This window comes from Monodelphis domestica, chromosome 1 (assembly GCF_027887165.1).
Source record: "Monodelphis domestica isolate mMonDom1 chromosome 1, mMonDom1.pri, whole genome shotgun sequence".
NCBI lineage: Eukaryota > Metazoa > Chordata > Mammalia > Didelphimorphia > Didelphidae > Monodelphis > Monodelphis domestica.
The window spans coordinates 100,119,867-100,134,921 of record NC_077227.1 but is presented as its reverse complement, the minus strand read 5'-3'; the positions used below and the strand labels follow the sequence as shown (position 1 = coordinate 100,134,921).

The 15,055-nt window shown below is 35.9% G+C and overlaps 1 protein-coding gene and 1 pseudogene across 2 annotated transcripts in view; one reads left to right on the top strand and one right to left on the bottom strand.

The window, feature by feature from the left end:
• LOC130457094 (WD repeat-containing protein WRAP73-like) overlaps window positions 1-3,500 on the bottom strand; it is an 83,598-nt pseudogene extending 80,098 nt beyond the window's left edge.
• FHIP2A (FHF complex subunit HOOK interacting protein 2A) overlaps window positions 3,266-15,055 on the top strand; it is a 46,405-nt gene continuing 34,615 nt past the window's right edge. Inside the window, exons 1-3 of one of the 2 annotated variants that reach the window (XM_001368228.5) lie at window positions 3,266-3,689; window positions 10,951-11,029; window positions 13,677-13,846. In XM_001368228.5, coding sequence (XP_001368265.1) covers window positions 3,645-3,689; window positions 10,951-11,029; window positions 13,677-13,846 — 294 coding nt within the window. In that variant the 5' untranslated portion in view covers window positions 3,266-3,644. Of the gene's footprint in view, window positions 3,926-10,950; window positions 11,030-13,676; window positions 13,847-15,055 lie in introns of both variants that reach the window. The other variant, XM_056803704.1, reaches the window with a different exon arrangement.

Below are 15,055 nucleotides of genomic sequence, written 5' to 3'. Positions count from 1 at the left end.
AGAGCTTCTTAGAGGCACAGGTGAGAGTTGAGCAGCAGGTAGTCACTGAACAAAAGTAAATGAGAAGCTCTGAACAGGGCTTAGCAAGCCCTCATATCAGAGGCATTTGTGTTCCTTGCACACCACATACGCCTGCTAACCACTAAATACAAACGAACTATATACAGAATAAATGAAAAACAGATGGGACAGCTAGATGCTGCAATGGCTAGAGCACTGAACTTGGAATTAGAAGACTAATCTTCCTGAGTTCAAATTTGGCCTTGGACAATTACTAGCTATGTGACTTTGGGCAAGTCACTTAACCCTACTTGCCTCACTTCCTCATCTGTAAAATGGAAAAAATCACTCCAGTATTTGTGCCTAGAAAATGGGGTCACAAAGAGTTGGACACAACTGAAATGACTTAACAACAAAATTAACAGAGGGAAGTTGCCGTCCTGTAGAAAGGGCATTTTTAACTGGACTTGAAGGAAGCCAGGGAAACCAGGTGGTAAAGAGAAAAGAGGAGAACCTTCTAGGCATGAGATGTAGCCAAAGAAAATACAGTACAGGTAGAGGGGGATATGTGGGCAATGGGGTTTTCCAGGATAAAGATTCAGATTTGCACAAAATGGAAAAGAAAGCAAAATTTGTCTTCTATTGTCTTAGTTTCCTCCACCCCTTTTGTTTTCCCACCCAGAGAGCAAGAGCTCCCTCATGTTCTCCCCCTCTGATCCTTGTCAAAACACACTTAGAAAAAGAACTGGCAAACTCATGATTGATAAGTCTTAATGAATTTTGCAGTTTTATTGAGGACAATATATCTCTTTAGCCCAAGTCAAAGAAATCAGAATACAAATTGTAGAATTTTGAACATCCACCTCCAAATATCTTGAGGGCTTAGGGAACCTTCCCAGTGTTCCTCAAATCATAACATGTCAACAAGGTACATATAAAGTTAGTTTTGATGTTAAGATTATTGTTCCTAGGAGGAGAAAGAGGAGAATATGTTTTACCACCTCCCAAAATACTATTTTAACTCAACCTGTCTGTTTTCTCCCTAGAAATTAGATAAAGAGTCACTGCAAGAAAGAAATATTTTATTGTGTGTGGTTGGTATACACAGAGTGACAATCAGGACAGATGTTGTCTAATGCAAACAACTTTGAATTAAGTCTCTTTTAAATAGACCACTCCATATAATTAGTGGTTGTAAGGTACTTTGTAAATATAAAATGATATAAAAATTCATAACAATTAGGGCAGGAAATTAATTAGAGTTAGTACTTGTACCTAACCATGTAAAGCAGTGTGATTAAAAAAAAAGAAGGGGAAGGGGCCTCAATTAAGCCTGACACAATCATCCAGATGAAAGGTTGTATGGAGCATACTGTCAACACTAGCAATAACATCAGAGGCAGCCTGACTTCACTCTATGAATTTAAGATTTTAAAAAATGCTGAAGACAAATGGACACAATCAGGAATGGAGGAATCAAAAACAAGAACGGAAAATAAAGAGTCTACCATTTTTCTTTCCTTGAATCTTGAATTTAGACCCTCTTGTTTCATTTCTAATGTTTTCATCCATTTCATTTTTTTAATCATAAATTGCTTCAAATTTTCAACCTGCATTCACTAGTGATGATCTCAAATACAAAGCACAGGTTTTGGGCAAGTTATTTAATCTCTTATAAGTTTTAGTTTTCTCATCTATAAAATGAAAGAATTGAAATAGGTGATTTAAAGTTTTTTTTTATGTTAAATCCTATCCTTTTGGAACCTTATGATTCTCATTCCATCATGAACTTCATGTGGTTTTAAGAATGTTTTAATTTTTAAAATACCAACATAAACAAATTTCTACAGAACTCTATGAAGTGAAAATTGCCCTTTGTCAGCTCAACAGTTAAATTCGCTTAGATCTGACTTTTATATCTATTTTAAGGATTCTCCAAATAGCATATTTGATACTTCTTCTATTAGAGATATACATATTTTATTTAGTAAGGTGTCAGTCCACTGCCGCTCCCCCTCACAAATGTTTCTTCTTCTTCTTCTCTAGACCTTTACATTTAAACTTCTCATCCCAAGAGTAGGAAACAAAGTAATCATTTCCTGCATTCCATTCTATTTAACTGATTCTATTTCCTATACCAGACCCTGCATTATTGTATTAAACAGAGCTCTGATGTTTGTCAACAAAGTTGACCTACTTCTTAGCAATACCCTAATTCTCATTGTATAGTTCCCCCCTCCAGGCAATTATTTAAATAACTAATATTCTAAAGCTGTTTTAAAAGCTAGGGTCCCTCTACCCATTATATTATTATACTTGCTCTTCCATTCTTGATATGTGCACATCTTGTATATAAATATTGGCAAGCTGTTTTCTCCATTAATAGGGAAGCTCTTAGAGATCGAAGATCTGTTTATTTATTTATTTGTTTGTTTTTGTCTTTCTTTATATTCCCATGCTTTGCGCAGACCCTGGTGTTTAATATCTATGCTTGTTGACTGACATGGCCCTTTATACAGCCCCAAATTTCTGGCTTCTAATTGACCTGTTTTTGTTTTTTTTTTTTTTTAAGTAAGAATAAAGGAATAAAATCGCAACTTTCCACCTTCTCAGTTCACATTTCCTAGCTACATATTCACCTTTTTCTGTCCCTTCCCCTCATTAGAATGTAAACTCTTCAAAGCTAGAGATTCTGAGTTTTTGCTTTTCTTGGTTTTTATTCTCTGTGCTTGGCATGTATAAAGTGCTTAATAATCCACAAGCATTTCATAAGCGTCTATTCCGTGTTAGACTTTGTGCTAGTCGCTGGGGGTAAGAAAAAAGAAGACAGTTTCCGCTCTCAAGGGGCTTACATTCTTTTTTTTTTTAACCTTTACTTCGGTCTTAGAATCTGTCCTGAATATTGACAGAAGAGTGGTAAGGATAAGCAATTGAGGTTAAGTGACTTGCCCAGGGTCACACCTAGACCGAGGCTGATGAGGTCGTAGTGCTGTCTTTCACAGTCCCAAATCCCAGGGTTTTTTTTAGGTTAAAATAACGAATTGACTAGACCTACGTGCGCCTCCCATGGAGTTAGGCCCGGGTAAATCCAAAAGGTAGATTCTTTTCCTTTTCTTCTCTCCCTGGTGGGTCTAGAGCGTCGCGAGCCAGCCTATCCCCTCCCCAATTACCTCTCCCCCCACCCCCTTCTTCTAACTCCTCCCTCCCCACCCCCAGCGTCCCCTCTCTCTCCTCCCCTCCAGGGCTGGAGGGACGGGGCGGGGAGGTCTCGGCCGCGCCCCCTGGAGGCTTGGGCTGGGCGGAGCGGCGGCTGCGGCGGCTGCGGCGGCGACGGCAGCAGGCGGAAGGAACGCGGTGTCAGCGCAGTGCCACGGTGTCTGCTGAGCCGTAGCCTCAGGGGGTCCCCAGACTGCCACCCCGAGTACCCTCCCGCCGCCGCTCCCCTGCCAGCTTTCGGCCGTCCCACTGGGCCTCCCGTCGCCCGTGCCCCCTTCCTCCATCCCGGTCTTCCCCTCTCCGTCCCGCCCCGCGTCCCGCCGGCCTTCACTCTGGAGCGGCCCCGGCAGCCGCAGCAGGGGCGGCGGCGGCGGATCGAAGAGCTCTCCAGGTCGTCCCGGGAGAAGCTGCTGCAGTCCCGGGACAAGATGTTCTCCAAGTTCACGTCCATCCTGCAGCACGCCGTGGAGGCGGTAAGGGTCCGAGGCCGCAAGCAGAACGGCAGGCCGGGGATCCCCGCAGGGCCTACCTGGTGGGCCCAAGGCTTCGGGGCATGGCCCTGGGACTCCGTGAGGATCGCGGCCGCTGCGGGGGAGGCCTCCTGGAGGTGGTGGGGAGACCTTGGAGTGACTGAGGTCCATCTCGGCCTCCCTGCCTTTCCGGAACTCTGTCTCTGGCTCCAGTCATGGCGGGGAGCGGGAGGAGGAAGGTGAAGAGTGTGACCCCGACTCGTGGCTCTGAGCCTGGTTTTGTGGGTCTGTGGCCTCTGCGTCCAGCAGAACCGAGGGTGGGGTGGCGGCTCAGCCAGGGGCCCCCATTCCTTCCTCACCTAAGCGGAAACTGGCTGCCTCATACCTGTACTTGTACCCCAGGCTTCCTGGACCGTTAGTTTTATCCAGGAAAAAAATCCTTCTGGCTGGAGCCCAAACAAAACAAAGAACCAGACCCCCCCCCCCCCAGTCTTGTTTTGGTTTTCTTGTGGGGTAGAGGAGGCGTTTCCTCACGGTGTTCTGGGCCCTGTTAAGCTGGGCTTCTTTCATAAACCTCAACTGGCTCTGGGCCCCCCACCCCCACCCCCCAGACCTTTAGATGGATTTGATTGATTTTTTGCTTTTCAGAAATAGGGCTTTGGGAGCATGGTTCTAATGAAGTATGGACTTAAACAATACCCGAGCTCTCACCGATACCGTCTGTTTCCTTTCTTTTCTTCTGCCATTCCTGGATCTTTTGTTTTATCCAGCAATCCTGTTTACCCCTTCAGGATTTCAGGGACATGTATATGAAGATGCTCTCTAAATAAAAAAGGAAGGAAGAGACTAGATAAATGAACAAATAGAAAATGTAACAGCGACTTGTTAGTTTTTTAAATTATTCTGGGCTATTTTAAAGCTGATAATGTTTAGATTAATTTTCCCCAACTTAAAGTAGTTCTCATCTTAATAGTTTAGTCCCATGTTTATTTTTAAAAAATAACTCGTAATTTTTTAATTCATTATATGACAGGGTATTTAATTATCAACATAATCTTTTCAATAGTTATATTCTTTTTATTGGGCTTATTAACAAAATTTATAACACCATAGCACAACTTTTGTAGAGTGAGTTTAAATCGACAGTTGTTGGAAGCACATATGGGAAAACTTGGGAGATCACGAAGAAGTGAAATTTTCAAGTTAATAGTACTGAAGCTAGAGAATACAAGAGAAATTCAAGTCTAGTATACAATTGTTAATTTTCTATGTTCACCCCACTTAGGCTGCTTATTAACATCATTCTTTGTGTTATATCCCAAACCTACTTAAAATTCAATTTAGAATAGCAAGGATTTAAAAAAATTCAACATTTAATATGGTCTTTTATTTTAGATCTTTGAAAATAAGAGATCTGTCATTGTTTCAAATTGCTCATCTATCAAGGATGATATGAATGCCAGATGTATTTGGAAGGAGTAGAAGACTAACCTTTCTTCCCTCTTTCCGAGTAAAACTTTAGTCTATCCTAAGGTGGAAGTTTTGTACTTCAGCTTCTGTAATTGCAAATGTTGTTAGCATCCACAAAATTACCTAAGCTGTGAGTATTTCTATGATAGAATTCTTTAGATTCATTTGAATTGTTGATGGAAACCAACAAACTCTTTCCTGGGATCTTAGGAACAAATGTCCCATGAATTAAAACATTTTGTAGAGTTGGCATTCATATTTTGAGCCAGTATCATCTTCTCTATTTACTTTCCTATGATAATAAAGTTAATTAGAATTTACTTCTTTGAAGATAGAACAACTTTGCTCTTTTAAAATTTTATCCTGAATATTACAGGGTAAGGAATAGGAACTGGGCCTGTGATTTCATTAATAAAGAACTCCTAAGTAAGGAAACTCCCTCTACCACTGCAAGTCAGCATTTTCTCTGCAACTTATAATAATCTTAGAGAGTTCTCTAGAATCCTGAGAAAATGAAAAGATTTGCCCAGGGTCACAGTCAGTATATGTTAGAAGACCGCTTGAAATCAAGTCTTCCAGGCTTTGAGTACAGTTCTCTCTCTACCCAGCTTCTCATGAAATATGACATTAAATCTTAATTTGAGTCTTTGGTGTAATCACTATTTAATGTATCTTCCTTTTCAGCATTCTAAGAATTTTTCTTCCATAGTCATTTTTTTATCCAAACTGTATTAATTTAATTTAGAATATTTTTTCCCATAAAATAGTCTTTATTCTTTTAAAAACCCTTACCTTTTGTCTTAGAATTGATACTAAGTATTAGTTCCTAAGCAGAAGGGCTGTAAGGGCTAGGCAATTGGGATCAAGTGGTACCGCTAGGAAGGGTCTGAGGCAATATTTTGAATTCAGGACCTCCTGTCTACAGGTCTAGCTCTCTATCCACAGAACCATCTAACTGCCTCCAAATAGTCTTTGTTCTTTGCTCATTTTATTCTGTTGCTTTTCTATGGTTTCCCTCTGACATGTGATTCAGCCTGAATGCAGCTTTCCAAGAGTATAATTATAGGGGTTCCATGAAGATACTAACTAAATATGTATAGAGTAGTAGGAAATGGCATTGTTTTTCTCTTAGTGCTGTGCTGAATAGTTTTAGTCATTTTTAGGCCTTTTGATATTATTACTTCCCAGATTTCTTTATTCCATCTCTTTAAAATTATTTTTTTTCCTGTTTGCTGAATCATTAGGGTAAATAGGCAATTTGTGAACATGTATTAAAATAGTTTGCAAATGGAAATTTTAGTAAAGGTTTCTAATTTAGTTTTACCTTAGATTACAGAAGGGAAAATTCAACTAAGATATTTGCAAAGATCAATATTTTAAAATTAGCAATAGGAGGCAACTGGGTGGCTCCATGGATTGAGAGCCAGAGGTGGGAGGTCCTAGGTTCAAATCTGTCCTCAGACACTTCCTAGCTGTGTGACCCTGGGCAAGTCACTTAACCACCATTACTTGGCCCTTACCACTCTCCTGCCTTAGAACCCATACATATATCGATTCTAAGATGAAAGGTAAGGGCTTTAAACAAGCAAAAAAAAATACAATAAAGTATTCTATTTTGAATTTAAGTGAGAAAATTCTAACGTTTTGAAAAAAAAAATAATCTATTGACACAGAAAATCCTTTAAATGAATTCCACCTAGCCCTCTTCAGTTTTAACTAGTTTCTGTCAGCTAGTAAGAATCATCCATTATAAAAATACAATTCCTTGTTTATTGCTAGAGAAATGGGTCAGTGTTACATGCCACATATCGGAGATGTTTTTAAGTGACTTGTGGAATGTATCATATGAGTTGCTGTCTAAAAGGAGAAATTAATTTTCCTCCTTTGCTTTAAATTCCTTGCTAGTCTGGTTCTAGTTTTAAGGAATGTCATTTTCCTATAGGGTAATGTCCCCAAGACATTATTAAGGGGAACTGTGATGTTTTTGTGTAAAATCTTATTTCTTTCCAGTTAGGTAAGAACTAGGGATTTTTGAGATCAATAGTCTCTAAAATTATTGTTCTGGATTTAAAAAGGCAGCTAGGTGGACTAGTGGATAGAGTGCTGGGCCTGAAGTCAGGAAGACCTGAGCTGGAATCCAGTTTCAGACACTTATTATCTGTGTGACTTTGGGTGGTCACATAACCCTGTTTGGCTCAGTCTCCTCATCTGTAGAGAAGGAAATGGCAAACTACTCCAGTATCTTTGCAAAGAAAACCCCAAATGGGGTCACATAGAGTCAGTTAAACATGACTGAAATGAATCACAACAAGGACATAAACCATAGTCCCCTGCCTTTAAGGTTATTATCTTATTGTATAGATGACTCATATGACTGAATTATATGCCTTCTTATATTATAATTGAATTTATAAATAAAATTATAATATAAGAAGGCATATAATTCAGTCATATGAGTCATAAAATTATAAAATTCAATTATAATATAAGAAGGCATATAATTCAGTCATATGAATGCTACAAGTAAGGAGAGAAATCATTGGCCGGAATAGTTAGGTCTTTCTATAAGCTTGATTGGAGAGAATTGACAGGTCTTTAAGACAGAGGAAGAACATTAAGGAGCTAGGGAAAAGTAAATAACACTAGGGAGAGAGGAAAGCACAGAAAGATTTTTTTAAGAACTTTGGTTAGGACAAATCCTCTAATTTCTTTCAGTGATAGAAAACATAGTGTCACCATTGCTTATATTAATGGGAGAAATCTTTTTTTTTTTAACTTTGATAACAAACACAAGTGTACTTATTATCAAAGTGTGTTTATTATCCTAAAGGAAATGCAATTTTTGTTTGAAGGAAAGGTTATAAAAATTCCCCACCCCCCCAGGCTGCATGTTTTGCAGTTGATCTGAATGATATTAAGCAGAACTTAAAATAAGAATGTTCTTGATCCCATTGCATTTTTTTTTTAGTGAAAGAATGAAAGTTTCTATGCAATGATTAATTCCAAGTTTCTAATTTACTATTCTTGCAGTCAACAAATAGTTCAAAGAGGGAAAAGAGATTATATTAGACACTGAACTGTTAACATTGATATATGATCAGTGTAGTCAAGTTGCAAAACAAAATGTACTATGTTTGGGCCAACAGGGTTAGCAATGAAATAGGTAAATTTACTAGGGCTTCCTCTTACTAATCTTTCATTTGAAATTCTGAAAATTTAAACTGTTAGCTACTTGGAACTATTTAACTTTCTGTTTAAAATAAATTTTTTGCTACAAATTTCACTCCTAAAAGAGAGTTATTTACAAAGCAAACATGATTCATGTTGGTTATACTTGTAGCAGAGGCCCAATTTTGAACTCTATTCTCAATGGCCCTTCCTGTAAAAAAGATTGAAAGTTGTATCCTTTGTATCCTTTGATACATCTATCATTATTTCCAAATTTGTTCAGAATTCTCTCTGAAGAATTAAAAATGAAATAAAAACATTAAATCCTTAAGAATAATCTAGATGTATCTGCTGTAATAGCCACTAAAGGTGACTTACAGACAGACTTTTGAGGTCTGTCAAGTGGTATACATGCAACAGATATTTCTAATGAAACTACAGTTATTATGGGAAATATGCATATTTTGAAGAAAAATCTTTTATAAAATAGGTGTTGGAGCCTAACACAATAAGATTTTAGCATGTCCTGTCTCATTGTTAACTTTTCCCCAGTTAAGTGCTCTTTTCTGTTTTCCCTTATTTGTTTTATAATTAATGTCCTATATGTCCTCAGTCTTTCTTATGTTTACTTACTTAAGACATTTCCAAATGCATGTTTTTATTTTTTATCTTTAATAAACTTTTAATGACTTTTAAGAAAAAGGATTTTATAGAAATCGTTATATTATAGAATAGATTTATTTTCTTTTAGATCTCTAAGTTTAGGAGAGGAAGTAGAAAGGGGGAAAAAAAGAGAAAGAATGACTAGAGTTAATAAAAGTTGAGGATTGTGGGCAAATTATTTTTAAGACCTGCTTTTTGTTAGAATTATCTGACTCTGAGATGCTGGCTAAATCATTTAGCTTTTCTGAACTTTAGTCCCCCCATTTTAAAAATGAGGATAATAATAATACTTCGTAGAGTTGGGTTGTAGGAATCAAGATATGTATTACAAACCTTAAAACAGAATATAAATGTAGGATATTATTATGATTCAGCTCTTTAGCATAGAAATTGATCCATAGGAATCCTTTTAGTTTTTAATTTCTGCTAAGCAATTTAAAAATAATAAATAGGTCACACACAATAAATATCTGACATTGTTGAGTAGCATATATAAATAGGGGTTGAGTTATGGACTAGACCTGAAAGTTCTTTGATATGGAGAACTCCCAGATAAGGAAACTTCCTCTACCTATGCAAGTCAAGACTTTATTTGTAATTTAATTTTAAGAGAGTTGCCTAGAACCCTGAGAAATTAAGTGATTTTTTTTAACACAGAGCCAGTTTGTGTTAGAGATAGGGAGTGAAACCAAGCTTTCTATCTATTGTACTACCCTGTCTCATAATATGAGTGTGTATGTGCACATGCGTGTGTATGTACACATGTGTATGTGGAAAATTATAGTTTTTTTAAAGTATTAGAAACTTAGAAACATGAGAAATATGTGGATATTTTGCATTTTATTATGTAGTGTAGCATTCATTTTGGCATTGGTATTACCAATTTCAAAGCTTCTCTGGCTATTCTTACGCTTATTAGCATCCCTAAAAATAAGGACAGAAATAGTATCAAATTTTGAATGCTGTTTTCAGAATGACATGGTATAATTACTATCAGTCTTAAATTTCTAAGTTATATGTCTATTTATTCTGAGTCAAACCTAACAGATTTTCTGCCTTTTCTGTGTTGTTAAAATTATAAACATTTTTGTAAAGTGTGATAAATTATTTCCCAGCATCACAAAATATATTGTGTAATAATTATATACTATAAACTATATTACAAAAATATCTGGGTCAGTTGTTCTTGAGTCCAAATTGTTTTGACCCATATTTTTATGTTAGTAGCAATCTGAGATTCTGTAGCTATCATATATAAAGCAAAAAATTTCTGATCCTTAAAATACAAATAAACTTCAAAGAAGAAATGGAAAATATCCTTTTGAAATATAAAATTATGACATAAGATAACATTTCTAAAATGAGTTTGCTAAAATATGTAATATTTAATATCTAATGTAGCATAAAACGGGAAAGATTTAGTTTTAAATATCTGTGAAAGTGTTACCTTAGATCTGATTGCTTAGTTTGATTTATACATTCTTTTCTGCTGATGTGGATGTTTTACATTTTAAATTTACATTTACATTTTAAAGTCCAAAGTAGAAAGTTCCCTTGATACAGTTTCATTCTCCTGATACTAAATATCAATATGACTTAGTTTTAAAATAGATTTTGGCAAAACAAGGGTGGGTATATCAATCACAACACATTCTTACTAGTAGATTAATTAATAAAAAAAAATTTTTAACCATACAAGGAAAAGATAATGGTCCAACAGCAATGCTAAATTATGATCTTTGTTTTGATAAATTTATGTTTTCTACCTTCTATATAAATTCTACTATATTTTCTTGGCTTTGAGATTTTTATGATTCATTTTAATACCTGCCCTAGAGAAAGGCCCATTTAGAATAACACATTTTATATGCCATTATATATGAATAGACTAAAATTCTTTTTCATTTTGTGGAAAATAAAATAATGCCATTTTCTAAATAAGATATTTCTTTTCCTTTTGTAGCTTGCTCCTTCTCTTCCTTTACAAGAAGATTTTGTTTATCATTGGAAGGCAATTACCCATTACTACATAGAGACTTCAGGTAATTTTTGAATTAGTACAAAATTTATGAAATGTTGGGATCTCTTTTCATTACATAATTTCCCCCCAAAGAGAGTTTTTTTTTTAAACATTGTTTTATTTGGTCATTTCCAAACATTATTCATTGGAAATAAAGATCATTTTCTTTTCTTCCCTCCCCCACCCCCCTCTCCCATAGCCTACTTGCAATTTCACTGGGTATCACATGTGTTCTTGATTCAAACCCATTTCCATGTTGTTGGTATCTGCATTAGAGTGTTCATTTGGAGTCTCTCCTCAGTCATATCCTCTTCACCCCTGCAGTAAAGCATTTGCTTTTCCTTGGTGTTTTTACTCTCACAGTTTATCCTCTGCTTGTGGATAGTGTTTTTTAGATCCCTGCAGATTGTTCAGGGACATTGCATTGACACTAAAGGAGAAGTCCGTTACATTCAATTGCACCACAGTGTGTCAGTCTCTGTGTACAATGTTTTCCTGGTTCTGCTCCTTTCGCTCTGCATCACTTCCTGGAGGTTGTTCCAATCTCCATGGAATTCCTCCACTTTATTATTCCTTTTTGCACAATAGTATTCCATCACCAACATATACCACAATTTGTCCAGCCATTCCCGAATTGAAGGGCAGCCCCTCATTTTCCGATTTTTGGCCAGCATAAAGAGTGCAGCTATGAATATTCTTGTACAAGTCTTTTTCCTTATTATCTCCAAAGAGAGTTTTTTAAAAAACAACTTATTCTGCTTTGATTCACATTTTAGAAAGTGTCCTAACATAGCAAAGGCAAGTAGTCAATATCATCCTTCATTCTTTATTTTCTGTGATTGAAAATGTGCCCTCTAGTGTCAGACTTAATTTTTTTATTTCCTTTTTTCTATTCAATCTGAAGAGACATGTACAGAAATATTTATTACAAATTGCTACCTTTCAGGATAACTGTTCTCATCTCTTGAATTGCCCCCTCCATGACAGTCTTTAAGTTAAATTTCTTTTCATTAATTTATCAACATTAAGAAATCTTTCCAATAGTCATCTTCCCCCCCCCCCCCCCAATGATAAATAACAAATAGTCCCATTTTGAATAGTCATTATTGTGTGGTGAGTTTTTAGGAAATTCATAAATAATTTTTCAGGCCAAGATTTTTTGAAAATTATTATATTATTCAGTTGATCATTGAGCACCTTAAGTGCCAAGGACTATGCTAGGCAATGGATACACAAAAGGAAAAATGAACAGTCCTTACCTTCAGGTAGTTTATATTCTATTAGAGGAAAATAAGATGTATGTATTTTTTGTAAAGAAAGTTTTGGTAGTAGAAGCTGAGTGGATCAGTGAAGAATTCATTTAGGAGGAGACACTTAACTTGAGTTCTGAAGGGGGTAAAATTAAACATTTTAAAGAGGTGAATGTGAGGAGGAGGGAGTCCATTTCAGCCATGAGTGAGGCAACTGATACAAAGAATAAAACCCAGTAGTCCTCACTGCTTTCATCTTCTTCCCAGCTTTTTTCCCTTCTATTTTCCTACCTCCATCCCAAGAGTACTCTAACCCAGCTTCACAATTCTTCTTCATAATTCATCTTAAAAGTCATGTTGTCCAAACTATGGCTAAGTTAAACATTTTATTTTACTTTATTTTATTTTTTAGGAAGTTTTTGAGCTGATGTTACTCTTTTCTTCTATAATCATGTTATCTTGTGGGAAATACATTGCAATTCTATAATTAAAGAAGAATTTATTAAGCACCTACTATATGGCATTTTACTACTAGAGATATGCATGATCCTATTGACCTTATATTAGGGGAGATAAAGTAAGCATACAGATAAATGTTAAACAAATTTGAATATGGTAAGTGCAAAGGGGGTTCAATGTTGGTTATTTTGAATGAACAAGATTTAATCCATAATATTGGATAGATTTTTAAAACAGGATTATGACAAAATGATTTTTTAAATATTTTATTTTCTTAATTACATGTAGTAACAATTTTAATATGTTATCCAAAATTATAAGATCCATATTGTTTCTCTCCCTTTGTTCTCTATCTCCGCCTGAAATGGCAAATAATTTGATCTGAGTTATGAGTGTATTATCATGCAAAACATATTTTCATATTGGTCAGGTTGTCAGAATATTTATATAAAACCAAAACCTCAAAATAAAAACACACACAAATAAAATAAAGTAAAAAGTACTATCCTTCAGTTCGCACTCACACTTCCATCAGTTCTTTCTCTGGAGGTAGATAGCATTTTTTGTCATAAGTCCTTCAGTTGTAGAAGGTATTATTTTTAGGGAAAATACAAATTATGATCTATATTCTACCAGATTGTATAGATTCGTAATAGCAGTAGAAAATGCTGGTATTTTCTATTTTAAGATATGATTAAAGGGGCAGCTGGGTAGCTGAGTGGATTGAGAGCCAGGCCTAGAGATTGGAGCTTCTGGGTTCAAATCTGGCCTCAGACACTTCCCAGCTGTGTGACCCTGGGCAAGTCATTTCACTCCCATTGCCTAGCCCTTACCACTCTTCTGCCTTGGAACCAATACTCAGTATTGATTCCAAGAGGGAAAGTAAGGGTTAAAAAAATACGATTAAAAATAAGTGTATTTTAATGTATAAGTTTTGTGGATACTGTTTTTACTCTTTAGATGATAAAGCTCCAGTGACGGATACAAATATTCCATCTCATCTGGAACAAATGTTAGTTATCTTGGTACAAGAAGAAAATGAACGTGAATTTGGAGAGACTGGGCCTTGTATGGAATATTTACTTCATCATAAGATCTTGGAAACATTGTACACATTAGGGAAAGCTGATGTAAGTTCTTAACTCATCATTCTGTTCTGATGCATTTTATCAGACTTTATGAATACAGAAATTACTTTCACATCTCGGGGGTTAGGGGCATGATGCTCCCTGAGATCTGGAAAAAATCCATATAAAAAATTTTGCCCTCTTTTTGACTAGAGAAGAAGTCTGAATTTTTTCTTTTTCTTTTATGGGATATTTATAATACCTTATTATAAACTTTGGGTTAAGTATTTAGTTATAGAGTATGTGTAGGTCAAAGTTAACATTTCTAGCCTTTATGTGTGTTGTCTACTGGCTATCAGGTTTTTTTGCAAAGTAACTTTTTACTTGAACTTTAGAAAAGAAGTTGTGTATATTTACAATATTAAAAGATAAAATATGTTGATATTGAATAATACCGTATATGTATTTTATGTATTTTGAGTTTTTAAGCTTTTTCTTTGTCATCATCAGACCTTTGTGTATTGTCTGCAGCTTCCACAAAAATTCCCCACCAAATTCTCATTTATTTTCTTAAGCCAACTCAACATATTGAACCTGCTATAGGAAAAGTCATGATGTGGAAGGGATACCTATACTGTGAAATCAGAATGTGAAGTGACTTTCATGGGTCAAGTTTGATAAGACAAATTAATAGTCATTTGTTTCATTTGTTTGTGTAGATTACATGTTTTCTATAGTAAGAAGAGATTATTTATTTTAAAACTCCAGAATAACAGATAATACACTAAATATATCTAAAATTCTAACGTAAACAGGTAGATTGAGTAGCAGGATAAACAAATGGTCAGAAGATGGTCTGTAGATTGTAAAGCATTATTAGGACCACCTAATTTTAGTGTGTCATGTAACACACCAGTCAGGATAAATTGAGCCTCAGGGTGGAACTTCTAGAGCTGAGGGGGTTAAATCTCTCAGTGCATGGTCTCAAAAGGTCATGTGACCCAGAAGGAATCATCAGTAAACAAAGGAGATGAGATAGGAAACTTGGTTTGGAGTCTGGCTATTGGGGGGAGAAGGCGGTGTAGCATATAGGGGGGTATGCTTTTGCACTGGCTGACCCTGCTACACCAATAAGGATAATCTACCCTTTGATTTCCTTACCTTTTCAATAATGGCTTGGATGCTAGTCCTCTTCTATTAAGATAAAATTTTGTAATTTGCTTCTATCTATGCATTGTGCTCAGAATTCAATTATGAATTATATTTAAGCAG